Raw genomic sequence first — 26,896 nt, forward strand, 5'->3', positions numbered from 1 at the left:
AACCACAGTTCCCAGAATTCCCTAGCATTGGTCTCAAACTGGGTTATTTCTGCAGTGTGGATGTGGCCTTGAAAGGCTGGTTATGTATGCCTTTAATCAGGGTGACTGGACTTTCTCCTTTTCCAAGGCATGTCCTACATTGCGCCTTCTGCCCAGGAGGAATTTCACAATGTCCTGTTTTGAGCATGATTGTACATTCATACTGGTGCTTTTAGTGTTTATTGGGTCATCATGTCCTACACCCATCTTGGGCGTCCTACATTCTGCAGCGCCTTGTCCGCTTTGCAGCCATGACATCCGGTCACCCGATATTTAATCCAGTTTATACCCTGGCTTCCTCCGGCCAAAAGGCCCAAGGCGGCTGGTGAAAGGTAAAATAAACTATGCAGAATATCACACTACAGGACATTGTGAAAATCTTGGGCTTTATCACACGGGGAAAATCGAGGGGGTTTAAACAGCCATTATCCCGTGAAAATAGCACAATCACGATTAACATTTTCAGACACATCGCAATTAAAGAGCCATTACCCCAGGAATAAATGGGCAATGAACAGCAACAAATCATTCACAACATTTCTCCATGAATGATTTGTTGTTTATTGCCTGTTTGTTCCCGGTATGGCATTTTAATCACAACGTGTGACAATGTTAATTGCGACTATGCAATTTTCCCAGGATAGTTGCTGTTTAAACCCAATTTTCCCATTGTGACAAAGTCCTATATTGTTATTGTTTACTGCCTTTGCGCTGACCTCGACTCACGAGGACCCTATGAATGAGAGACCTCTGAAGTCACCATTGCCCAGCTTTCAAGCCATTCATAGAAATAAAAAATGCCATGGCATGGATGAGTCTGACACTGGTGTTTGATAATATATTTTTACACTTGACAACATGCAGGTGTTCATGATAGTTATGTTTAAAATGTGACTGGGCACCTAAGGATGCACAAAAGCTTGCAAATAAAATTGTTTGTTGGGCCATATTTGGAAGGCTGCCATGCTTGTTTTCTGAATCCACTAAGAATCATAGCTTCAGTTTTAGTTCCTTGCCCTTGCATAGTTACCCTTGCTGAGAGTATCACTTGTATTAAATTCATGATGGCATACTTGCCCACTATTCTAATTATTTAATTATTTACAACAGATTTATTCATTTCGTGAATTCATTTCACGGGTATAATATACACATTTTAAAACCACTTCATCCATCATAAGAGGAAGTACAGCAAATGCAATTCTTGTCTATTATAGTGGGGTACCATAACATCTTAAAAATAACTCGGCAGAGCTTGGCACCATGAGTAAGAACTAGTAGTAAACACAAATTCTAAAGCATGTTGGTTAAGCGGGCTTGCCTTAGAAATGATTTGTTTTATAAAGAAATAATGGAAAAGTTAGTGCAAGCCACTAGTTCTTACTTATGTGTCTTTCCTGAACATGTTCATATAGTTTTTAAAGTTTTAAACCTCGGGGGGGGGGGGGGGGTTTGCATTATTTTTAGTCGTATTATTTTAAAGTGTATGGTTTTTAAGTGCTTTTATCTTTTTAAATTGTATTCTATTTTTAAACAAACAATCTGTTTTAATATTGTAATAGTTTAATTTCATTTTAATTGTCACTTCTGTAGATTTTTAATTGTACTTTTTAGACTGCAAGCCACTTTTGAGTCCCAATTTGGGGGGGGGGGACGGAATACAAATAATTACAATAATAACAATAAATACACTTGACATGTATTGTATCATTCTTAGCATTTTGGGAAATACTTAATGATTTTGAAAGCCATTCAGTGGAGCATTTGTCTGGTCCTTCAATGTTGGGATACAGCAGTTAGTACAGCCTTGCCCAACCCTCCAGTTAGTCCACAGACCTAGCTAGCACATGCACATGACCAAGTTGCTGAGCTCTGTTCCATATGTCCTGGCTGTGAATCGACCATAGTATTTTGAGCTTCTATAATTAGCAGTCAGTGTCATTAGGATTGGGAAGATTGTGGCTCAGATCCATGGGTCAGCCAGAAAATTCATTGGGACAGTTGCTTTGTTTCCCCAGTCTACTTCACAGGGATATGGTGAGTGAGGATTAATGTATATTGTCCTTGTGTTGTGTGATGAAAAGAGCAAGATAAGAATTTAAGAGACCAATTGAAAATTATTTTTGTAAACTGCTGAATTCTGAATGAACAACATAAAGTGGGAAGCCATTTTAGATGTTTGATTAAGGTTTGGAGCCATTTGGTTTTGTAGAACAGTTGTACCGTAAATAAAAGCTGAAACCTTTGAGTTATAAACATTGGTTCCTAATAAATGAATACATAAAACGGATAGTGGGAATCTAGGAAAATATTTGGAAGATATGACAGTAAGCTTCAAAACTGTCTTAACGATTGCATCTAATAGCACTGCTGTGCTCTTGGCTTATGGCCACAATCACTGATGGTAGCAGATCTGCCCTCTAAAATGAATAAGAAAGCAAATGTTCATATAGTCAAACCAGAAGCCTTCTCATAGCCAGCAAAGCAACTAAGCAATTTCATATTTAAACTTAAGTCTTCATGAACTACTGCAGCAGAAGAGCCCTCTGCTGGCCAAGCATAGTTATAAAATTGAAAATGCAGAATCCAAAGCCTCTAAAGAATTTTATTTCCTTCCCATAATTCTCCTACCAACATAATTTTTTTAGTAGGTTGTTTCTCATTTCCTGTGTGGAGCAGCCACTATTATAGTTTAAAAAGCTGAGTATCAGAAAGCAGTGTGTCTTCTTTCAGAAATTCAAGAATTATTTCAGTAACACGTTTTTGGTTATTCTTGTAATTATTTTTGAGAACTCTAATGTAACTTCAGGCTATTATTAATTGCTCAACTCCAGTTTATTTTAAACATGTTTATTACACCTTTCCTCTTCCACAAGAGGAACCAAAACCTTTAAAAAAATCGACATGCAAAATTGAAAAAAAAGTTTTAAAATAATATACTTTACATACATACAGCAATTTTCAGTAACTACAGACCAGAAAATGGAGAAATTCTGGGTGTGTCACTAAAGTAAAACAAATTTTACAGAGGCAAAAAGCAATTCCACCAGCCTGAATAAACTTCAGAATACTGTACTTGCCATTCTAGTGATTATGACCGTCTTCTCTGAAGCTGGATTGAGCCAAGAGAAGCATGAATGCAATCTAATTTTGAGTCTATCTCATAATCAAGAATTCATATATCTAAAACATCACTGGAAGGTCCATTCAGTTCTCCCAAAGCACTCTTAATTTTTGTATTTCCAGTTAGTTTGATATTGCGAGCCACACCAAGAAAATAACATTTTTACATGAATAGCAAAATTAACGCAACTTAGAAGACACCCCTTAACTGCAGAATTTGAACTTTGAAAACTGTACAAATTAAAGGCAGTCACAGTTAGCCCCTGAAGATGAGAACATTTAAAAGGAACCATGTGAAATTCTTTTTTTCACTAATTTTCCCCAAACAGCTAAATATTAATGCTGCCTATATCTGTAAGTAGAGATTGGGCCATAGAGTTAGTCCTGCTCAGCAGCTGATGAAAGATTTTTTCCATGTTCCAGAGGTAGAGTGTACTATCAAATGGATACTCTTTGCTGTCAGTGCATTGTCGAAGGAGAACACTGGAGCAGATTATGACTGATCTGTTTGACTATTCGCCTCAAGTAGTTGGTTCCTACTGGAACACTAGATAAAACCGCAGAAATTTCTTCTTGGCTGAGAACAGAAAATGTACATATATGTATATAAGAGATGATGTACTTTTAATCAAATTTTTCTACAAAATTATAATAATTATTGCTCATGAATCATCTGCTTTATTTTACTTACCCAAGTTTGCCTGTGCATTTTTGGATGGTGAAAGCTACTGGTGATGCAGGATAGTTGGCAGTTAAAAAGATTTCAACTTCAAACTTTGAACAAGCAATAGAACTGGAGAATAAGAACTTCACTCTACGTATGAAAAAATATGCATGGACAGAATTTTAATGAGATACTTCATTATCATATTCTGATATAACTGCTGAGCATATACTTCAGAAATGGGCAACTGCTGTAGGTGTGGGGGTCATTTTTTGCCCCCACAGCTTCATGGTGCTCCATTTTTAGCAACTTTGTTGGAGCATTTTCAGGGATTTTTTTGTGTGGGGGAGTGGCCTCTAAGTGTAGGAAGTGGCCTCCAAGGGATGATTTCTTGTTTATAGATAGGGGAAAAACTGCCTCTTTTTTGGGGGGTGGCAGGTGTGGCATTTAAAAATGTGCAGGCTGCATTTTGCTGACCCCAATCAACATGAAATGACTGGGAAAAGTAAGGAGATGTGGAGTGTACCATCACTGATATGCACATAATAGTACGTAGATACATTACTTTCATCTGATGCAGGGAAAACAATGATAACTGTAGCAGTGTCTAGACCCCAAAATGGACTGGAGAAGAGCTAACAATCTGAAGCTGAATTTGGACAAAACAGAGTTACTATGAACAGGTAAAATGGAATATGATATTAAATTTATACTGGATGGAGATCACATTCTCCCACAAAGATCCACTTGGTAAATTGGGTAAATGTCTCATTTCAGTTTTGCTGCTGGATGACCAGGTGGCATTAATGGTTTATAGCATCTTTTTAAAACTTCTGTAGCTCACTGACTGGACCGATCCATGGTCCAGAATGGTTTGACTGCCAGCCCATGGTTTGATTAGTGAAGCTTGTTTAGCATAACACATTATACATTTCTCTGGAAACTTAACTGGTCCAGAATACAGGTAAAGTTGTTAAAAGGGCCCCATGATTGTGAACAGCATGCCAGTTTTTTTAAAAAAAGAATGTCACTAGTTGCCAATTTTGTATCTGGGGAGAATTCAAGATGCTAGTTTTGATGTAATAAAACCCTACGTGCCCCGAGACTGGAGTACCGGGAAGACTGTTGCTCCTGTAATGAATCTGCTCAGCAATCAGGATCTTTTAATGAAATGCTTTTTCAGGTGTTTGTTGTTGTATACCTTCAAGTTATTCATGACTTATGGCAACACTAAGGCAAACTTGTCACAGGGTTTTCTGAGGCTGTGGGACTTGCCCAAGTGGGTTCCTATGGCAGAGTAGCAATCTGAACTCAGGTCTCCAGAGTCACAGCCCAATGCTGAAACCACATGCTGACTCAGGTGTACCTGCCTAGAAATTAGGTGATTGACCAATGGGGAAAGGGGCTTTTCCTGTAACTATATTTAAACTATGCAAGTCTCTTAAGGATCTCTGCTGGGTTGTTGTTTTTAAGTGCTTGACAAAGTCCGATCAATTATGATCCTGCTTTTTAATTTTGTTTATTTCATAGTTGGCTCTTAAGGTGAAATACTTGAATTTGGCTCTGGGCTGGTGTAGTTTGTAATTTTCATATATTATATTGGACTGTTGTGATCTTTTGTTCCATGAGTACCACTGAGAGAACTAGCTTCTTCTTAAAAATCATCTGGAAAGCTGAAATGTGCCACAACTTTGGACTGAACAGACATAACATACATTACCAGTTTCAAATTTTACCAATGGTATTTTTTCAGATACTTTGCATCAAGCCCTTCAGTACATAGGACTAGATCAGACTCTAGGTACTTACTTTGTATCATTCACCTCAGTTTTGAGCAGATAAAATTTTCCACCCCATCTATTCAGAAACTCTATTTCTTCTCCCAGAAGCTGACAGCGACTCACCACAAGAGATATATCATGCAGCATCTAATGGGCAATCAAAGCACAACAATATTGTAAAGGGCAGATCTATAAAATCTTACACTACTACTTTGAAGAGAGAATTTGGAAATGTTTGATTAATTAGAAATTAAACTTATTATAAATTTAACCAAAGTAAAAAGAGAACATACAAATCAGTAGTCAGAAGATGATGATGGAGCAGCAGCAGCCTAAATTTGGGCTATAATTTTTGAATCTGCTCCTAATTATCTAAAAGAGCTCTAGAACTCCACTAACTGACGGGATGTAACAAAATGTTCTTATTGTTCAAGTATTGAACAATAAGATCTATGGACAAAGTGGTCTGTGTGGGGAGATGCACAGAAGCAAGGAGGGGAGTGCACAAAAGCCAAGAAAGGTTTGAGGAAGGCGACAAGTCAATTCCTCTCTTCCTCTGCGATCCTGTGCTCCTTGAATATTTACTCCAAAGGGTTGGGTGACATCCCAGAACAACATGAGAGGTGATGCTGGTGGCAGGAACATTTTAAATAGAACTCTATGCCAGGTGCTCCCTTTGACAGAAAGTCTGAATGCAAGCCACCATGGCTAATTTACAACAAAAATGTGTTCTCCTTCAAGCATCAAGTGACAGCAAATAACAAGTGCTAATGCTATCAACCCAGGCTGCAGGCCATGTGATTGTCCAAAAGTTTATGGGACTTTTACCAATAGAGACACTAGCTGAAGGGTTTTTACCTGTGCCCCGTCTAGGTCAAATGTTATGCTTTCTTTGTAAACTGAGTTTCTTGTTAATTACCTGAGAAAGGTGATGCACTGTGAAACATTTCTCCTGCCATGAACTTTGACTGTCAATAAACTGGAAGATGAGCCTATGTACGAGTTTTGATGAAGGCAAAGCATTTGCTTCTGTAAGAACAACCAAGCAATACAGAACAAAATATTGTATTCAAATCATTTCCAATAGAAGTTGAATTCATATCACTTTTAGGTTATAAAGTACAACTTTAAATACACATTAAATACTTCTTTAATGGAAGTAATATACCAGTTTCTGGGCAGTACAAATTTTAGGTTGCAGGGCACATGATTGAAGATTCCTTCATACAAAAACTGTCTGTATAAATGAAGCTAAATGCAAGAAAGAAGTGTTCTAGTTATTTACTTTTCATATCCAGGGTGTGTGTGTGTGTGTGTGTGTGTGTGTACAGAGCAGTATTCAGTCATATGATCTCCCACCTGCAGTCTACTTTTAATTAAAAGTTTTAATTTATTAAAAAAAAAACAACCAACATAACCTCAACAATAACAATATAGTTTTTCAAATAAAATATATACAAATGTGGACCTTTCACTCGCCAAAAGGTTGACGCGGTCTTGACTGTACGTAACAAAAACAAACTTTTTAAAGTCTCTGTGTTTTGATGATTAATGTTTCATATTAAGATGAATAGTCATTCCACAAACTGGCACAAGTTTTTGGTGGGAATATTTAATAAGTGGGAGCTGACACTATTCTTACATCACTGATTAGACTCATTGAGGTAACTAAATATTTATGTAACAATCTAGAGTTTTCATCCACATAGACAGAAGTTTGTGAAATTTTAATCATCTGTTTTGATTTGTTTTACTTACATCATTAAATATTTATTTCCAGACTTTGCCATATAGATACAAAACCACATGTATACACAGATACCTTGTTCTGTAGAATTATTTCAATGTTTGCCTGAAAAGTTTTTATTAACATGTTTTACACGGATTGTAGTACTTATGCATCACCTTCAAACTGTGTACCTATTTCTTAAATGAGACAGGGTTCATAGGTACATTAACACCACACAGATACCTTGAATACATTTGCTGCTTGGTTTGCTTCATGTTGGTAATTTTGCTGTTGACTGAATGTTTTTTCACTCCAATAAAAGAAAAAGGCCATGTTGTTTACCTGTAACAAGTTCTTTGAACCATCATCTGGGAACTCACACAGATGGGTTATCTGTACACCTGCACTGTGCATCATTTGGAATCTTATAGAGGTGTTATGTAAGTGCTTTGGTGGTAGCCCCACTCACTCCCCACATGCCTAGCTATAACACTTCTCACTTAAACCCTCAATTTCCTGGATGCTTAAGCAGCAGCCAAGCATCTTGATGAACACCCATGGGGCAGTGCAAAGGCCGAAAGGAAGAACACGGAAACAGTACACCCATCCTGCTACTGCAAAGCAGAGGAAAAGTCTGTGGAACAGACTGATTGTAATGTGAAAATAGGCATCCTCATGTCGTGTAGCAAACCAGTCTCCCTTCTACATAGGGTAGGATAGAGTTGAGAGTGACCATCCTGAAGCATCTTGGTTGGACGTAAAAAGTTGACACCTCAGAGACTGAAAATAGGACACAGTCCCCTGTACATCTTGGACATAGTGAAGTACTGCATGAAAACCCCCAATGCAGATGAGAGATAGTGACAGGTTCCATGGTTCCTTTGAGAAGCAAGGTCTCCACCTTTTTAAGTGTGGGTGAAGGCAACGTGATAAACCCCGGCCAGGAGTCTTCTAATGCTCTATTGTGCATCCCCTCCAGATGATATCAAGGACTCATGTGCCTGAGGTGATGGAAGCCCAAGCAAGATGTAATCACAAGACCCTGTATTTGAAAGGTGGAAAGTAAAGTGATGAATGCATCACTGCAAGGTTGTTGTTCTTCTAGAAGTCAAACATGCTGCTTGAAATGCTCCTGAGACTTTCCTCAAAACTGTTGTTTATATCTACCAGTTGACAAACTCTTTTGTGAGGAAGACTGAAGCAACATTATAGGCTCTTGCTGATGAGTACCCTCAGGGCTATGCTGCTGATGGTAAGATGGCATGCAACTTGACCAATATAACCTGGGTTGAGCTGCAGACTGTTATTGAGAGTGAAGACTGAATTACTTGGCTGTTGTCCTCATCTTATGAGTATGTTCCAACTTACTATCAGTTTCAGAGTTGAACAGACCTGCCTCATCAAAAGGTAAATCTTCAATCATTGCCCTAGCTTGGCATGAGAGTCCAGAAGACAGCCAGGCATGTTGCCTAAGAGCCACAGCTCCAGTCAAAGCCTTCCCTGAGCAATCTGCAGCTTGTTGAGCTGTCATGATGTTGCCCTGCTAATGCACGAACCTCTGCCTTTAGTATGGAGGTCACCTTGCATTCTTCTTCAGAAAGCCTGTCTAAATAAGGGGTCATCTTCTGTCTCTGTCATGTCCAGCAACTTCAGAAATCCAGGCTTCAGCAGTAAAACTCAGAAAACCTTTATACAACAACTAGAGATGTACACCTGAGATGATTGTTGTCTGAACTAAGCATAATTAAAGCACACACAATTTCAAATCTTTGGCAGGCTGTCTTCTCATTTGTTACTTTTCCTTCCCTTTTTTCATGAAGGGTCTTCTCAAGACAACTCAACTCTTTCCATTTGTTAACCACCAAGGAATGAGATCAACAATCTTTACCAATAAACACCCCACTGTATGTCCCATATTTTTCCTGCAGTAGTAAGCATCAAGCAAATACATTTGTATCCTTTTAGGTTAACATTTCAACCATGGTAGGCAAGCTGCATGAAGTGACTCCTAATGCCCATAAAAGTTGTTGATGTGCCCCTGTACAGACACCATAATTTGAGATCTGAAAGAGAAGGTTAGCAGTTTAGTAGTACCCCCTCCCCCCCAAATAGCATCCAGCTTCTTTTCTTCCCAATCAGCAGGAGTGGAAAGGAGTTTCTGGGAGGTCTGCAACATCCATGATGGTGGAGTTTAATTTTGGATGCTGCACATCTGAACCAGCTGGGCTCAGATTCTGTGCCTTTGTACAGACCTTCCAACTTTTGAAGAGGTCGATGGAACAGACTATGGGTTGATTCAAGATTTCCATAGGACCTGGATGAGTTAAGGTAGCAATGGAATTAATGCTGAAGCAGGATTTTTGCTGAACCCTCTGGAAAACAGGATCTTCTGTCCTTAGTTCTGCCAGCTTCCCCTTTAACTTCAAAACTCTTGCCATTTGTTTCATCTGGGCTACAAAGGTAAGTAATGCTGGGCTGGTATCACCAATGAACGCAGAGGGAGACTTTCCCACCACTGAAAATGACAATAATGAAGTGACAGAATTCTCCTCTGAACTGCTTGAAATACTTGCAGGCAATCTTCAAGACAAGCAATACTGATATTTGACTAGCTATCTCCCTTTAACTGGTTGCAACTGTGGGCCTCAATGCTGAATGTCAAGTTGGAGCAACAGAAGACAGTTCTCAGTGCAGAATGAACCTAAGATAGTGAAGTCTCTTCTGTACTGGAAGGGAAGGTTGACCAGATGTATGCTGTAGAGGAGAACAAGGTTGAACTGTTATCATAGCTGATGGGACTGATCTCCATACCAACTCATGGTGTCGGTATAATCCTGATAAGGATGGTAGTAGAAAGGAGATTTATCAATCATAATAAGCTGAGTCATCCTTCTAATGACCATGGCCATGCCACTCCTCCCGATACTGATAACAGTCTCTGCAATGCGCCAGGGAGTGTTGGAATCGGTGGTACTGAAAGCGTCAAGACCATTATCTCCATGAAACCAATGAACCAGAGTGTGGCAGAGAACAAGACTGATGTCTTTTGTGCACAGGTTCAGTATGCTACAATAGTACCAAAGGAAGTGGTTGATTCCGAGGTTCCATAGTCATGGGAACAGAAATCCGCTCTGCTGGGATGGAAGATAGTGGATCCCTTGATTCTGATTCATAGCAAGAGAAGCCTCCTAGAGTGAGGTGGAAAGAGGCTGGAGAATCCTGGCCCTCACCCTCAGAAATTACATACTACTCTAACAACTACAGAGAAGCTGTAGGTATTAAAGATTAGATAGGAATGTCTCTACATTCTATGGAATACTCAGATTTGACTGAGATTGGGGGGAGAAGATTGTCTCTCCACTGTCTCCTCAATCTTCAACGATGTAACAGAGGAAGGCCAAGGGGATGTTTGAAAGCAATGTTCCTTCCACTTTTTCTTCTTCTAATGGAGCTTATGAGCAATTTGAAAGGATGGTACACTAAAAGCTTATTTGACACTGAGAGATCAACTCAGTGTTGAAGTCCAAGTCATAGCTGGCTCTGAGATGGGTCTTGTCCAAGACTATTTTGTTTCCATGGAGTAGAGATGGCTTTAGCCAAAGACCATTTTAAAGCCAAACAGATAATACCAAGGCTGTTGGGATAGACGGGGCCTGAGGCAGAACAGATGGGTGAGAAGCAATAGAACTAGTTGAGGCCATATATAGTGATTTGTGTGTGTGTGTGTATAAATATTATATTTATATTTATATGTATATATGTTGGCCACCTGACCGACCACATCCAGCGCATGCTCCCAAAGGAATAGCTTAAGTCTCACCTCTCACTTTTGACATGCCAGTGATGCATAGGTCTGAAAGTACCTAGGTTTGTGCACATTATACTGTCACCCAAACGAAGGAGGCATTAGTGGCATCCTTTTTGGGGATCTTACCAGCATATATAGTGAACTTTTGAAAAGAACTAGAGGTGGCTATAATGATTCAAGGAATCAGTTAACACTAAGTAAATATGTCCGTGAGGCAACAACAATTCATTGTGAGGGGAGTCTGAGATCAAGTCAAAAGAGGTAAAATTAAGTGTTGTGGACTGTTCCTTAAGTCTCACAGAGAATGCACTAGTGAAAATCCTAAGTCCATAATCCATATCCACTTAATCATAACCAGAAATAAAATCAGAAATAACAAAAAATAACCAGTAATACTCTGACAGGTTCCTAAGACATACTTCTGTGGTGAATGAAAAGTGAGGATTTAGGTGGGGAGTGGGTGGGGCTACTGCCAAAATGCTTATGTTAACAGCTCTAGTAGATTCCGAATGATGCACTGAGCAGGTGCAAATAACCCAATTGCGCGAGTTACAGAGATCATAAAGAAGAAAATATTTGTAAGGTTTTTCAAACTTAGACAATCAAAGACTCTTTATACCAGTTTGTTTTTAATATTTCTTCAAACTCTGGTACTATATTTCACATGACAAGTTGGAGAATACAGATCTACTTTCAGATCTATTTTAATGGCTTTAATGAATTGTGACAGCTTATAGTTTTTAGCAGTAAAGATTCTACTACTACTCTACTACTTTCAGAAACAGGATTGTAAAAACATCTGAATGCCTTACCATCCAAGAGAGATTCAAAGTTCACGCTAACAATCCTGTTGCTGTAGACAGCACCATCTATGATAGAGAAAAAGTGTGAATAGTAATTCAATTTTTACTGAGTTGGCCTGCCTTTATTTGGACTGTTTTACTTTGATTTTGGTCAAAACGAGGCAGAGGAACACTGTACTACATACTCAAATACTTTGCCTAACACTCATAAATCTGAGACCACCAAAATTTATCCAACACAGTACATTCTAGAGTTGGTTTTATCAGCAAAAACATCACAACAACCATCTTAAGCCTGGATGGGGCTATGCCTTTCTCAGATGAGGTATCCATCATCCTCTTTTTCCCATGTGAACAAAACATCCCTGGATCATAAGTTTTTTGTGGGTTTTTCAGGCTATGTGACCATGTTCTAGAAGTTTATTCCTGATTTTTCACCAACAACTGTGGCTGGCATCTTCAAAAGGTGAAACATTTCTAGAACATAGTCACATAGCCCAAAAAACCCAAAACAACAATAGATGCCGGTCATGAAAGCCTTCAACTTCACATCCCTGAATCCTTTAATTAGCCAGGAAGGTATGGATCAAACACTCAAGTCATTTAGTCTCACAGTACCAAGGATCTTCTGTAGACCCTAGGTTGCTCCAACTGAAATGCCACCCAATAAAATTGGTCAATATTGCTTAATAAAAATAAAGACAAAATGCATTCTCAGTCAGTGCCTTTTTTACAGCTCTGATGTGCTAATTTAAATTCTGTGATTGTTCCTATTCACAAGTTTTCCCACATATTCAGCTTTGTTACATCTGACGTGGTACAGGTTGAGTCTAAAAGTAAAGGTATTCCCTGTTGACAAGGTTGTCAAGTCGTGTCCGACCATAGGGGGTGGTGCTCATCTCCTTTACTAAGTTGAAGAACCAGTCTTATCAGAGACTACTCTGTGATGATAATAATAATGAATAAAATAAATAAATAAAACTTTTACTTATATCCCGCTCTTCTGTAGCAAGACAATCAGAGCAGCTCATGTGGCCAGTATGATTGCACAGAACGCTGTTTACCTTCCCACCAGAGTGGTACTTATTTATCTACTTCTATTTGCATGCTTTCGAACTGCTAAACTGGCAGAAGCTGGGACTAGTGAGGGGAGCTCACCCCGTCATGCAGCACCCGGGCCTCAAACTGCCAACCTGCTGATTTTTCAATCAACAGAGTTGGCGTCTTAACCACTTGAGCCACTGCATCCCGCACAGGTTGGGTCTCCCTTCTCCAAAATGCTTGGGACCAGAAGTGTTTTGATTTCTTTTTTTTAAAAAAATCAGAATACCTGTATTTGCATATACATACATAATAAAATCTTGAAAATGGTACCTAAGTCTAAACACAAAATTTATTTATACACCTTATACATAGAGCCAGAAGGTAGTTTTATACAATATTTTAAATAATTTTGTGTATGAAAAATCGTTTGTGTACACTGAACAATCAGAAAACAAAGGTATCACTATCTCAGCTACCCATGAAAAAGTTTTGGTTTTGGGAATATTCTGGATTTCAGAGTTCCAGATAAGGGAGACTCAATCTGTATTTTTATGGTTTCAAAGTTTTGCAAGCAGCCCTGAGATTTTACGTTTAAAAATAAGGTTTTCTAATCTAAAACAGTCTTAAAAAAGAAAAGTGATGCACTTTATGTACAGCTTTTGAAGTTTACATTTCCTTGTATTTTCGCAACTTACCTACAGGACTCTCAAGTGCAACATCAAGCTCAATAGAATCATAAAGGAAAGTGAAAACTGCCTGGTGATCATTCCATTTTTTCATCACCCACTCAGAAAAGCTACAACAAGGGGAAAAATCATCAAAAGGAATTGAAAGATATAAGCTTCCTGTTGCCATGCTCCTCTTCCCCATACCTGGTTTCTTGCTAGCTTCCCCTTCTTTTCAATTAAAGACTACATAAAACTAAAAGTTTGTGAAATTTAACCTAAAGCACTATACAGATTGATCTTTTGTAGCCCTTTCAGCCTTATTCCCTGGGATTAGCCTAACAATTACAGAAAAGCAGAGTAGACTTTTCTGTAATTGTTTAATTGATCAGTCCGTTAATGCCATGCCATCCATGTTTGAAGATGAAGTGTACCGTATATACTCATGTATAAGTCGACCTCATGTATAAGTTGAGGGCAGGTTTTGGGGCCAAAATTTTTGATTTTGATGTGACCCTTAGATAAGTCGAGGGTAAAACTTAGGGATGTGTAACAAAGAATCTAAAAGATGAAGCAAAAGAAAACAGTGCCAGGGAATTGGCAGTGATCAATTTCTGTAACTTTATAACTTTCCATAAATTTTAGATTTTACAACTCTTTTGAGTGCAAGTTTGATCATGTAGTAAAGCACCAACTTCACATTTTTAAAAAAAGAAGACTCATTGCAAAGGAACATCATAATATCCTGTTTAACATAAGAATTGTCTTTACATTGAACTGAAACGAACAGTTTGATAAAGAATGGAATGTACATAGTTGGGTCATGCTACAACATCTTCTGAATACATTTTTTAGTAGAAGTGTATTTTAATGAAACCAATAACATGCTTCAATGGGTTATTACAGTTTAAAAGTTTGCACACTGATTGACCCTGCTGAAATCACCACAAGGACTGCAATCACAAAAGAGGTGAATAGGCAATCCCCAAGGCTATTGTTCATAAGTTTCCAGGAAGCTTTTCAGTACTCTTTTTTAGTACTCTTTTTTAAACTATAACTTTGCCTGATTTTAACGCAGAAAACTACTAAACAAACGCCTATCACCGCTCTGTTTTTCTTCCCATTCCTTCGGCTTTTGCCTTGCAAAGGAGGTTTGGGATAGAAGGCTGATCTGGTGAGTTTAAGAGATCAATGATACTTGCTGAAATGAAATACTGAGTGTAGTTTCCAAATATCATGAGTACTTCCATACCTCTACATGACAGCTACAGGAAAAGAGATTCCACCTCAACTTTAGGGGAAACTTCCTGACAGTAAAAGCTGTTAGATGTAGAACACACTCCTCTGAAGTGTGGTGGAGCCTCCTTCTTTGGAGGTTTTTAAACAGATGCTGGACGGCTATCTGTTGGTTATGCTTTGATTGGGAGTTCCTGCATGGCAGGGGGTTGGACTGGATGGCCTTGTGGTCTCTCCCAACTCTATGATTCCCCCGATTTCTCTTTCTCTCTTGCCTTCCTCATGATCCCATCTTTGCAAAGGAAGTTTTGGATGCAAAGCTGGTCTCTCCCCATTTCTTTCTCTCTTGCCTTCCTCCTGATCCTAGCTTTGCAAATAAGGTTTTGGATGCAAAGCTGATCTCTCCCCATTTCTTTCTCTCTTGCCTTCCTCCTGATCCTAGCTTTGCAAATAAGGTTTTGGATGCAAAGCTGATCTCTCCCCATTTCTTTCTCTCTTGCCTTCCTCCTGATCCTAGCTTTGCAAATAAGGTTTTGGATGCAAAGCTGATCTCCTCCCATTTCTTTCTCTCTTGCCTTCCTCCTGATCCTAGCTTTGCAAAGGAGGTTTTGGATGCAAAGCTGATCACCTCCCGTTTCTTTCTCTCTTGCCTTCCTCCTGATCCTAGCTTTGCAAGGGAGGTTTTGGATGCAAAGCTGATCTCCTCCCATTTCTTTCTCTCTTGCCATCCTCCTGATCCTAGCTTTGCAAAGGAGGTTTTGGATGCAAAGCTGATCTCCCCCCCCCCCCCCATTTCTTTCTCTCTTGCCTTCCTCCTGATCCTAGCTTTGCAAATAAGGTTTTGATGAAAAGTTGATGTCCCCCCATTTCTTTCTCTCTTGCCTTCCTCCTGATCCCAGCTTTGCAAAGGAGGTTTTGGATGCAAAACTGATCTCTCCCCATTTCTTTCTCTCTTGCCTTCCTCCTGATCCCAGCTTTGCAAAGGAGGTTTTGGATGCAAAACTGATCTCTCCCCATTTCTTTTTCTCTTTCCTTCCTCCTGATCCCAGCTTTGCAAAGGAGGTTTTGGATGCAAAACTGATCTCTCCCCATTTCTCTCTCTTGCCTTCCTCCTGATCCCAGCTTTGCAAAGGAGGTTTTGGATGCAAAACTGATCTCCCCCCATTTCTATTTCTTTTGCCTTCCTCCTGAGCTTAGCTTTGCAAAGGAGGTTTTGGATGCAAAGCTGATTTCCCCCCATTTCTCTTTTCTCTCTTGCCTTCCTCCGGAACCCAGCTTTGCAAAGGAGGTTTGAACTCTCTCTTTTTCTCCTGGTTTTGGTGATCCCAGCCTTGGAAAGAGGGATTACCATATTCACCCTTATATACCTCTACTCTGGGATTTTGAAGCTCATTTTGAGGCATAAATTTTTCGACTTATAGTTGAGTATATACGGTAGTTAGAAATTATTACATTGTGAATTCATCGCTGATGCAAATGAAATTCAAGGATATCACTAATCTTATGTAAATATGGGGGAGGGGGGCATTGTAGCAATATCTCCTTTACATGAATTTACTTACTTGTATTTTTCTGTGACTCCCTGACAATTTGTTGCATATTCCTGGAGCTGATGTATTTCAGAAACTATCTGTTGCTTTTTATCACTGAGATTTGATTGATCTCTGAAGGAACAGAAATGCAACACATGAGCAAAACACTGTAAACAGTGCTAAAGCCAATCATTTTTATATGGGGCAAAATCTTATGCAATATATATACTACCTTTGAAGAGTCTCCTCTTGAACTCTGAGGTTTTCCAGCTCTAAAAATGGGGGAAAACACATTAAGAGTCTAGAAATATATTATAAGAAAAATTGTTTCTTTTATCTGATTAAGGCGGTCATATTTTCCAAAAAACTACTGTTAGGTTTCCCCTCTGAAGGCCAACTTGTATTCAGTAAAACTGCTGGATGGAAATAATCTTGTAAAATTGAGTGATTCCTACATATGTGGTATTATATGTGATCATCCTATAGGCCAGTGATGGCAAACCTATGGCACGTGTGCCAGAGGTGGCACTCAGAGCTGACTCTGTGGGGACATGTGCTGTTGCCCCAGCACAGAGTTTGCTAGAGTTTGTTACTAGAAAGCCAGAGGGACATGGCACTTTGCAATAAGTGGGTTTTGGGTTGCAGTTTGGGCACTCAGCCTCTAAAAGGTTCACCATCACTACTATAGGCATTCAGTTCATGTTATATGCATAAAATGCACATGCTTTGGGAAGATTCAGGCAGTCACAACTTTCCAGAGCATATAGGTAAGACTGACAAGACTTCTCATACAAGAGGACTCTCCCCAATTTTCCCCATGCTACTATGGAGGGAATTTTTAAGCAATACTATAATACAGGCAGGAGCTCTCACACATTCTTACAGCAGTAACAAAATGCTTTAGTACTGCACAAATACCATGGCCATTACCATTTGAGCATCCATTCATAGCTTTTTACAGGATTCATCTCAAAAGGTGTCTCCTTACCTCTTTCAGTGTTCTTCACTTTGGACTCATATGCTGACACGACATCATTGACATCCAGCTCTGACTCTTCCAATGCAGCAGCTTCTAAAAATCAAGTAGTATTTTAGAAGGATACCCAGTTCAAAAAGTATACATATATTCTAATGAATTTAGGTATTAATGCAACCTTTGTAGCAAAGTAATATGCTTCCAAATTGAAGGATTCAGCTGCATCCCACAAAATAAAATATTCTTCAGACTCGTTTTTCTCTACTTTTGGTTCTCTCTCTATATACATTTGATAAACAGCTTAAGAAAGTATTCAGAAAAATAAAAGAATGCTTAAGGTAACATCAAGTCACTGCAGTGCAATATCTGACATCCTGAGTCATTCCACTTTTTAAAAGTTCCTTACTCATTAGCATGTGAATTAATGTGATGCAGGTGGTATGCAAAATAACAGCAACAAAATACAAAAATCTTCAGAAGCCACATATGGCTACAGCAAGGCTTTTAGTTTCTTTGTATTGTTCTTAGATTTTTCCACTTTTCAATTATGACCCCAAATTTACGATAACTAGCTGAATGTATTATTTATATTTATTCTTATTACGTCAGAATCAAGAATGAGAATTAAGTGTATTAATAGGCATATTATAACAACTAATACTGCTATAATAAATAATACTCAACATTCTGAAAATATTTTTCCCCCATCAATCTCATACATTATGTATTTTGGTCTACCAAAGCCAACCTTCTATCCTGGGCCACTGAAGGCAAGCAGAGAGGGGTAAACTGGGGGAATTTTGTCTGGGGCCCCCAAACCTGCAGCTGGGTACATTTCTACAGTATTCAGTAATATATACAATGATTTTAACTTTGTGGAGCACTTAACCATCTGCACTATCACAATTAAAAAATAGTTCTCCTTCCGTGTTTCTCCCACATACTGTATTAATAAAATCTACATGTCCTTCCTACATTTCCAGCACTTCTCTCTTAAATTTGCTGTCTTATGCTGTCCATACTGAGAACATGGTGGGATATAAAAACAAACATAAATTAGAACTATGCAGTTGTTAAATGGGGGTAGGGTGTGACAACGTAAGTGACAAGGAAAGCTGCTTACAAAAATTGACTCTGAGGCTTCATCAGAAAACTTCAACAACTTTTTCTACCTTCTTTTAAATTTGTTTCCTCTAGTATTTTCAGTTTTGAAAAAGTAACTGATATTAACTATGTAGAGAGATTTTGTACTGTAGCACCTTTTAGACTAACTGAAAGAAAGAGGTTGGCAGCATGAGTTTTTTAAGACCTCTGAGGAAGTAGACTGAAGTCTATGAAAGTTCATGCTGCCAACTTCTTTCTTTCAATTAGTCTCAAATGTGCTACAAGATCTCTCCACATACTGATTCTACAGAATAACACAGCTATATATTTGAATTCTACCACTGATAGCAAGTTTTAATCCTTCTTACTCATATGCCCCAAGTATGTACATTTTAATTTATTTCTGATGTATATCTAACCCAGCTCTAATCAAACCACTTGTCAGAGAGCTATGATACTTTCTGGGCAGTATCTGGCCATGACATTTTGCTGGTGGAATGGTGGGATCCAACAGAATCAGGAGAGATGACACCACTCTCTCCAACTGCTCCCTGTGCACACACAAATGGGGCCAGGAAACCCTTCAGAATTAATTCCTAAGCAGTCCAAATCACTGGGATGGCAGTGAGGGAAACAAGTTCTCTTACAATTGTCAGTAGAAAGTTGAATTTAGCTCTTTGCCTTTTCTAGTTGATAAAAGAAACAGAAACAGATGTCAGCAGTAGTATATAGACTAAGCATCTAATGAAATGTACTCAGACATGCAAAGGCTTACGCAATAATGAGTTTACAAGGAAACCAATTAACACAGCTACCACTCTAAGATGAAAAAAAGGTACTGAAATAAGTTCCAGCAGAAAAATCATCTGAAAACATTTGAGTTCTACCTGTCTCCAGATCATCAATGCAGCCATCCATTTCTTTTAAAAGTTCATCCATTTTAGCTAATCGTGACTGCAGTTTTTCCCACTGGAGCTTAAAATAATAATAAAAAAGGTATTTAAACTTCATTTTTATTTTAATGTAATTTGTACATGATTATGTAACTAAATTTGAACTTAGTAAGGCCTCTTAATACAGACATGCCACAGTTAACTAGCCTCTGACAAAGAAGCTTCTTTTAACAAAGCCTTTTGTACCCACCAAGCCTCCCCTTTTTCTTTGTTTGGTCTAGATGGAAATTTTGTATCAGCACACATATGGTCCACATATGTTTAAATCAAACACACAGTGGTATTAGGTTCTTTTATACCATTCATGGGACCGTAAAGGAAACCAGTTCCAATATGCACTGGAGGCTTGAGTTCAAATGTATGTTCAATCATTAAGCTCACCATCAGCAAGCCATTATCTCCCAAACTTGTTATGACGGAACACAGAACTGCTTCATATATGCTAAGATCATGGGAGGAGGAGCAAGATATAATAAGCAGGTAAAAAGATTTCTATATATGTGCTGGTCCATAATTACTTAATACTGTTTACTTTAAACCATTTACCTGTGCATTCTGCACCAACTTTGCATATAATTTTGTTTTTCCTTTGTGAGCAAGTACTTTACTCTTCTTAGTGAAACAGGATTTCATTTTGTTCAGTTCTGCTCCAAAGCCTATCAGCTGTGGTGAAAGACAGTAAGAGGGTAAGACCATATTGCAACAACCAGGAAAGAAACAATACTGGTAAAACAGAATGTTTTCATTAAGCCATGGAAATCCACTAGGTGACCTTGAGGAAGTCACATGCTCTCAGCCTCAGAGGAAGGCAAAAGCAAACCTCTGACGAAGGCAAAGGCAAACCTCTGAACAAATTTTTCTTAGGGGTTCACCTTAAGTTCATGAGAAGCTGAAAACAACTTGAAGGCACACAACAACAACATACAGTGGTCCCTTCCCTTACACAGGGGATCCGTTCCAAATCCCCCGTGTAAGAGAAATTCTACGTATGCTTGAGCCTCGCCTTATGCGTGGCGGTGCACACATGCCTTGGGCGCGCATGCCATTACTCCTTCCGGCATGTGGCACTGTTTGTTCTGTCACGCTGAAAGCCACTGTACCACAAATATAGACAATAAGACATCCAGTGTCATGTACAGTTCAATGCAGAGCTACCAATAGGTTTACTGCAGGAGTTAATTCCTCCTTCCACCTACCTCATTACATTGCACATTTACACTTTATTATGCTGATATGAACAATCATTCCAAATTGTTCCATATTTGGCTATTTGAATTGTGGTCTTCTCCTAAAGAATTCCTTCTTGCTAAAAGCAATGCTGAATGTTGTATCTTGTCACAGGCAAACAGTGGACAACTAATTCTGTGTTTCTCTACTGCTGAAATTAAGAGAGATCTAAGAATTTCCCTTTTTGCACATCAGCAAGGTTACTGGCGTAGGGGAGTTCAGCTGTGTGTGTACATTAGTCTTCCTTTTTAAAAATCAACTATAGATTACAGACAGAAAAAGAGTATTCAGTCATGGGAACTTAATGCACAAAGAGCAGTAAAGAGATAGCCAAACAGAAACAACACCTAAGAAAAGCATCACTGGATTACTGCTGTTGACATATCTCAACAGTGTAATTATGCCAAAATATGTCAGTTGTCCATACCTCCTCATCAGAACAGGTTCTCATTACTTCCCATAGACGTTTATGCACGTTCACTAGAAGTTTATCCTGGTCACCTGCATGCACCTTTAATCTGAAATATTGATAAATATATATAAATAAAAGATGTGATTCTCTTTTAAGGGGCTTTGTAATGTATTTGAGTGGCCTTACAATTCCAGGCAGAAATATATTCTGCTATTCATCACTATTGTGGCAGTTCTAAGATATCAGTATTTTATTATCTGTTAACATGAATTTAACTACAGGATGCTTCTGGCAGTCTTGCAAGATCTCCAAAACTTAGATATATTGACTGGAATTAAAAAACAAACAAAAACAAACCCAAACTCCACTGGTAGCATTGAGACAACTCAGGCTACCTCTTCTGACACAACCTGCTTTTGCTGCATCAGAAGTCATCCTACAGTACTCCCATAACTTTGGGGAGCAGCTTTCAGGAATCTTTGAAAGATGGATCTCAAATGGCATGATATAGATGTATATAGAACAGGAAAGGAACAGTGACTCCTGGGCTTCCAGATGCTTTGGACTACAACTTCCATAACCTCTTATTATAGCTTATACTGGTTGAGGCTTCTGGTAGTTGAAGGTCAAAATATCCGGTGGACCAAAGGATCTCCATGTTTGTTGTGTTGGATATTATTATACTCCTTGGAAGACTCGGGTTTTCAGTTTGGATGTATAGCTGGTTGCTCAGATTTGGCTAAGAGTTTGTTCGAACAGCTAAGGCTAGGAAACCATCTGATTCAGTTCCTGGAGATATATATGACCACAGTGGCACATAACCTAGTTACTTCTTGTTAGAACTACTACAATGTGCTTTGCATAGGACTGCCTCTGAAAAGCATTTGGAAACTTCAGCTGGTTAAAAATGTTGCACCTAGACTGCTCACAGAGTTAAGTTACAAGGAGCACACAATTCCTTTGTAAGAGATTCAGAGGCTGCCAGTTAAGTTTCTGACCACAATTCAGAATATCTGTTTTGACCAATAAGGCAGTATACAACTGAGAACCAGTTTGAAATGTTGTTTCCTTGGAGCTTGATCAGTTCTGAGATCTTTGAGGGATGCCATTTTCTTGAACCCACCACTACCAGAGGAACTCTTTGAAGTCAAGAGGGTTTTTTGCAGTGGATACTCCCAGGCTCTAGAAATCCCTGATTAGGAAGACCCTGATTAGGAAGATTCCTCTCCCCTGTCTTTTAGTCATCAAAGAAATTTTTATACAGACATGGTTTTGGCATTTCAGATTGCATGTTGTTGAAGGTGTTTTAATTGGTTCAATATTATTCTTTCTATTAATATTATTTTTTAAAAAATATATGTTTGTTTCAAGTATATATGTTTATTTGCTTCTTGCTGTCAGATATCTTGAGTATCATTTTATTTACTTAATCTATTTACTGCCGAAAGGCAGAGTATAAAGTTAACGAATAAACATGTTTAGACATCTCTAATTCTCCCTATTGTCAACTGCTGTTTAGGTACTGCAGGATCAGGCCCGTGGCCTCCCTGATTGAGTCTACCCATCTGGCATGCCGTCTTCCTCTCTTTCTGCTTCCCTCTACTTTTCCTAGCATTATAGATTTTTCTAATAAATCATGCCTTCTCATGATGTGGCCAAAGTACAACAGCCTCAGTTTCATCATCTTGGCTAGGTCTCGCTTGATCTGTTCTGGGACCCATTTGTTTGTCTTTTTGGCTATACAAAGTATCTTCAGCACTTTTCTTCAGCACTACAGCTCAAATGAGTTTATTTTCTTTCTGTTGGCTTTATTCACTGTCCAGCTCTTGCATATGTACATGGTGAAGGGAAATACAATGGTTTGGATGATCTTAAATTAAGTGCTCAATTGTATATCTTTACATTTTAGACTCTTGTCTAGTTCTTTCATGGCTGCCCTTCCCATCCCTAAGTCTTATTATTTCTTGACTGCAGTCTCCATTCTGATCAATGTTTGTTCGTAGGTATGAGAACTCATTTACTATTTCTATTTCCTCATTTTCTAGGTTGAATTTATGTAGCTCCTCTATAGTCATTATTTTTCTTTATGTTCATCAGTAAGCCTGCTTTTGCTCTTTCTATTTTGGTTTTCCTTAGTAACTGTTCCAAATCTATGACATTTTCTGCTAGTAGTATGGCATCATTCACATAGCTTAGATTTCTGATGTACCTTCTTCCTATCTTCACTCTTATTTCTCTGAGTCCAAGCCTGCTCTTCGTATATTTTTTGCATACAAACTGAACATGTAGCATGATAGAATGAGGGGTTGTACTCATCTTGAACTGTCATTCTGGGATGGCAGGAGGGGCAATCCAGCAGCAATGGGTTAAAGACCATGTGCTAACCAATGATGCAAGAGCCTCCCCCCCCCAAGTTATATCCATTTGGACTCCTTCTCTTCCCTGCCAGTTTATTTCAACCTGCCCTGGCTACTCTACCCCTAACCTCAACACCCCCCTTTTTAAGGGTGAGTGTGGATTGCTCCTCCTGTTATCCCATAATGAAAATTCATGGTGAGTACAACCCCTCATTTTCAGGATGGCACAGAGCTCCACCAGCAATGGGACTTCCACAAGTCCCTATATTAAGGCGGCTACATATGCTCTCATTGAACTACTGCAGCACTGTCCTTCCATATGCTGCCTGTTCTGACATGAACCTGTCTAACTTATAATATCAAATAAATGTTATTGGTTCTGTCCAACATGTTCCCCATCCTGGAATATACTGAATACATATGGAATATAACAGTTTTAAATAAAAATAACTAAAGAGCCCCTTGGTAATGGATCAAATCTGCTGTGTCTCACCTATACTTAAAGGTGGGGAACAAAAGGAAAGGAGAAATGTCAGGGTTATTTGGATTCTCTAACCTTAACTTAAATGAGGCAGAAATCATCAATATCTTTTCTTATGAAAGTATGCAAAGCTTCCAGTAAATACTATCATGCAAATCACATTAAAAAGACCATTTGAAGACAAACGGTAATATAAATCTGTCAGATGTTAGTATTTCTTAAACACAATGCAAAATGCACTTTGATACAAAAATCTTACTTTTCTATTATCTTGCAAAGGGTTTGACAGTCTTCATCATAAACCAGCAACTTCGGACGATACACATACTGACTGATAATCTCATCTTCTAGGGTAGGATTTGTGTTGATCTCATACTAAAGAGAAGAAGAAAAACATAACTTGTTCTACGGATTTAAGAATCCAGAGATCATGACAGGCATGTAGAAGAGAAACATAGGCTTAAGTGTGTCTTTGTTGCTAAAGCTGTTTCAAGAAGGCCAGCTGTGTTTTAAATGGTACAGTGGCTTCTTCACAATACTTCAATACAATTCTTCAATACTATATGTAAGTAATTACATATAAATCTGCATGCTCATATACTCACTTTGGGTGGGAGCTGACTTTGCCGAGGCTGCTGTATCAGAATGTGGACTTTGAGAAGTGTGAAAAATTCACGGACTGTTATGGTACCCTCCTGTAATTTCTGAAATTAAGGAGTCCAAGCATAACTAATTAAAATGGGTTCACTGCTCAAGTGTTCACAATTTTTTTAAAAAAAATCAATAAATTATATTTTGTTTCTATACAAAACTTACAATGTCATTTGTGTTTGAGGTGATAATAAAACAAAAAAGAGCAATCTCAACTGAAACAATTAAAAAACAATACAACCCCCCCCCCCACAACAGAACAGCAGCAAAATTAAACTGCAGTAGCAGACTCTAGCACTGTACTTCTACTTGCACAGGCAGCTTCCACAAAGTGAATTAAGAAATCACAACCCTCCCCTCTCTAAGCATCCCCCATGCTGAATACCTGTTCTGAGAGCCATGAAAATGTCAAGAAAAATTTTGGTGCTGCAGAAGGTCCCAAAGCTACAGTGAGAGTAGGGCTTAGCCCTAAAGGTTTATGTGAACAAAAAACGTCTTCTATATGAAGCTGGAAATACTGATGAGGATGTTCCACAACTGCAGCAGTACACTTTTTGACTAAGAAGAGGGTTAAGGGCTTTAAGGTAACATACCTCCCGCAAATTTTGTTCACAAATACTGTCCTCAAGAAACTGAGTTTCCATCTCACTGTTTCGTTGAACTAGGAAGAAAAAGGAGATCAGATAAACAAGAGGTTATGGTTTATGTACACAGAGAATATTCAGAACATGTCAGTCTTGAGTGAGCACTATTTCAGAGAGAAAGTTTATTCAAACTGAATTTATTTATTCAAATTCTTAAACACTTCCTAGACAAAATCTCTTTAAGCATTGTTTCTGATTATTTAAAAAATTAATTTGTAGAGTCTTTTATATGTTGACAATGAGAAATGTTTACACCCCAAGCTGTAGCACAGAAATCTATAAGAGCATGATTAGTATACAGTACAATGAAGTTTTTCTCTAAAGTTACTGAACCTAAGTAATCCACTGTTTTAGAAGTTATATAGTGGAAGAACATATAACCCTCTAGATGTTTTAGAATTCATCTCCTACAATCCCTAATTAGAGGCCATACTGCATGAGGGTGATGGACAACTCATGTGGAGGAGGACCAAAGTTTCACCACAAGTTGAGGGCTAAAGATTCCTCACCCTAATAACAGAACTCAAGTAACTTCCAAATCAGGTTACAAGAACTGCCTTTATTCATCTACTGGTCAATGGTAGAGGACAGAATGTCCTTCCCTCTTCTTCCAAGTTCAGGAAAACTGGCAGTTGGAGAAGAGTTCTTTTATGGTAGTGGGAGGGGCTGCTCATTTTCTGCCCAATGATTAGGGCCAAACTAGTCTTCCCTTTGTCCTGGGAGGAAACTAGAGGATGCAATATGTATTGTTGCAATGAAACTGATTGTTCAATTTGTATCGTTCAAGCAAAAGAAACTACTGTTTCATGAATTGAAAGGTACTAAATGAAGGTGATTATTTTAATGCAATGTATTAAAATACATTTTAGTACATTGAAATGTACTAAAGCCAAACTACGCATACAGATGCAATATTTCAGCAAGCTGTTTTCATAAACTCTGTAAGACGTCAGGAGACACTAAAGCCCTTGGAAGATAAGAATAAACCAAGAGGCATAGGATAAGACATAGGGAGACACACAGGATGAATAGCTGAAGTTTATCCATATCATTTGTATAAACTCTGCACGTGAAGCAAGCCAAGCCTGAAAACACTCTTATTACGGAAAGAAAAACATCAGTTGTATAAATAATATTATAGTTCCTTTATCTACGGAGTTATCTGAAACCAAAATAATCAGATAAAGAAGTAATTCTTACTACTGAAGTCTGTATCAATCTTAACTGAATTCAGAGAACTGCTGTTGCTGCTTTGTGTCTTTTCCAGATTCACAGGTATCAATTCCGGAACATTTTTACCTTCTTGAGTTTCTCCATTGTTATGAGCTATGACTGTGCTGCAAAGAGGCTAAAATTAAAACAGCAATAAACATTAGATCAGTAAGATTACTTTGTATATCTACTAAAAATGTTTATTATTATATGCCATGATCATCAGAAGGAGCAGTTTTGAGATACTCCACAGTGAAATGTTATCCACAAGGCTGCTAGATTCACAGAAAATGTTAAGCTGCAATTCTGTACTATCTTAATTGGGGGAAAGTACCCATTAATTCAGTGGACCTTTTGGATAGTTACGTACAGGATTGTACTGCACATTTTGTCTATCAAGGACCAGAAAAGGGAGACACAAGTCTCCCAACTTGCCAGGAATAATCAAGCAAAAT

The 26,896-nt window shown here is 38.5% G+C and overlaps 1 protein-coding gene across 2 annotated transcripts in view; it reads right to left on the minus strand.

Moving 5' to 3' along the window:
* Positions 1-2,904: 2,904 nt before the first annotated feature.
* Positions 2,905-26,896, minus strand: part of KNL1 (kinetochore scaffold 1) — a 45,660-nt gene continuing 21,668 nt past the window's right edge. Inside the window, exons 11-26 of one of the 2 annotated variants that reach the window (XM_089521939.1) lie at positions 26,430-26,577; positions 25,179-25,246; positions 24,540-24,638; positions 24,194-24,309; positions 21,112-21,202; positions 20,004-20,120; positions 19,392-19,479; positions 17,413-17,496; positions 16,657-16,696; positions 16,455-16,556; positions 13,687-13,787; positions 11,957-12,013; positions 6,527-6,636; positions 5,636-5,754; positions 3,854-3,976; positions 2,905-3,739 (exon numbers count right to left, since the gene is read on the minus strand). In XM_089521939.1, the coding sequence (XP_089378065.1) occupies positions 3,622-3,739; positions 3,854-3,976; positions 5,636-5,754; positions 6,527-6,636; positions 11,957-12,013; positions 13,687-13,787; positions 16,455-16,556; positions 16,657-16,696; positions 17,413-17,496; positions 19,392-19,479; positions 20,004-20,120; positions 21,112-21,202; positions 24,194-24,309; positions 24,540-24,638; positions 25,179-25,246; positions 26,430-26,577 (1,581 nt within the window). In that variant the 3' untranslated portion in view covers positions 2,905-3,621. Of the gene's footprint in view, positions 3,740-3,853; positions 3,977-5,635; positions 5,755-6,526; positions 6,637-11,956; positions 12,014-13,686; positions 13,788-16,454; positions 16,557-16,656; positions 16,697-17,412; positions 17,497-18,777; positions 19,191-19,391; positions 19,480-20,003; positions 20,121-21,111; positions 21,203-24,193; positions 24,310-24,539; positions 24,639-25,178; positions 25,247-26,429; positions 26,578-26,896 lie in introns of those variants that run through there. The other variant, XM_089521940.1, reaches the window with a different exon arrangement.

The sequence above is a fragment of the Sceloporus occidentalis genome, unplaced genomic scaffold, assembly GCF_023333645.1.
Source record: "Sceloporus occidentalis isolate IW3139 unplaced genomic scaffold, rSceOcc1.0.p SCAF_4, whole genome shotgun sequence".
In the NCBI taxonomy this organism is placed as follows: domain Eukaryota; kingdom Metazoa; phylum Chordata; class Lepidosauria; order Squamata; family Phrynosomatidae; genus Sceloporus; species Sceloporus occidentalis.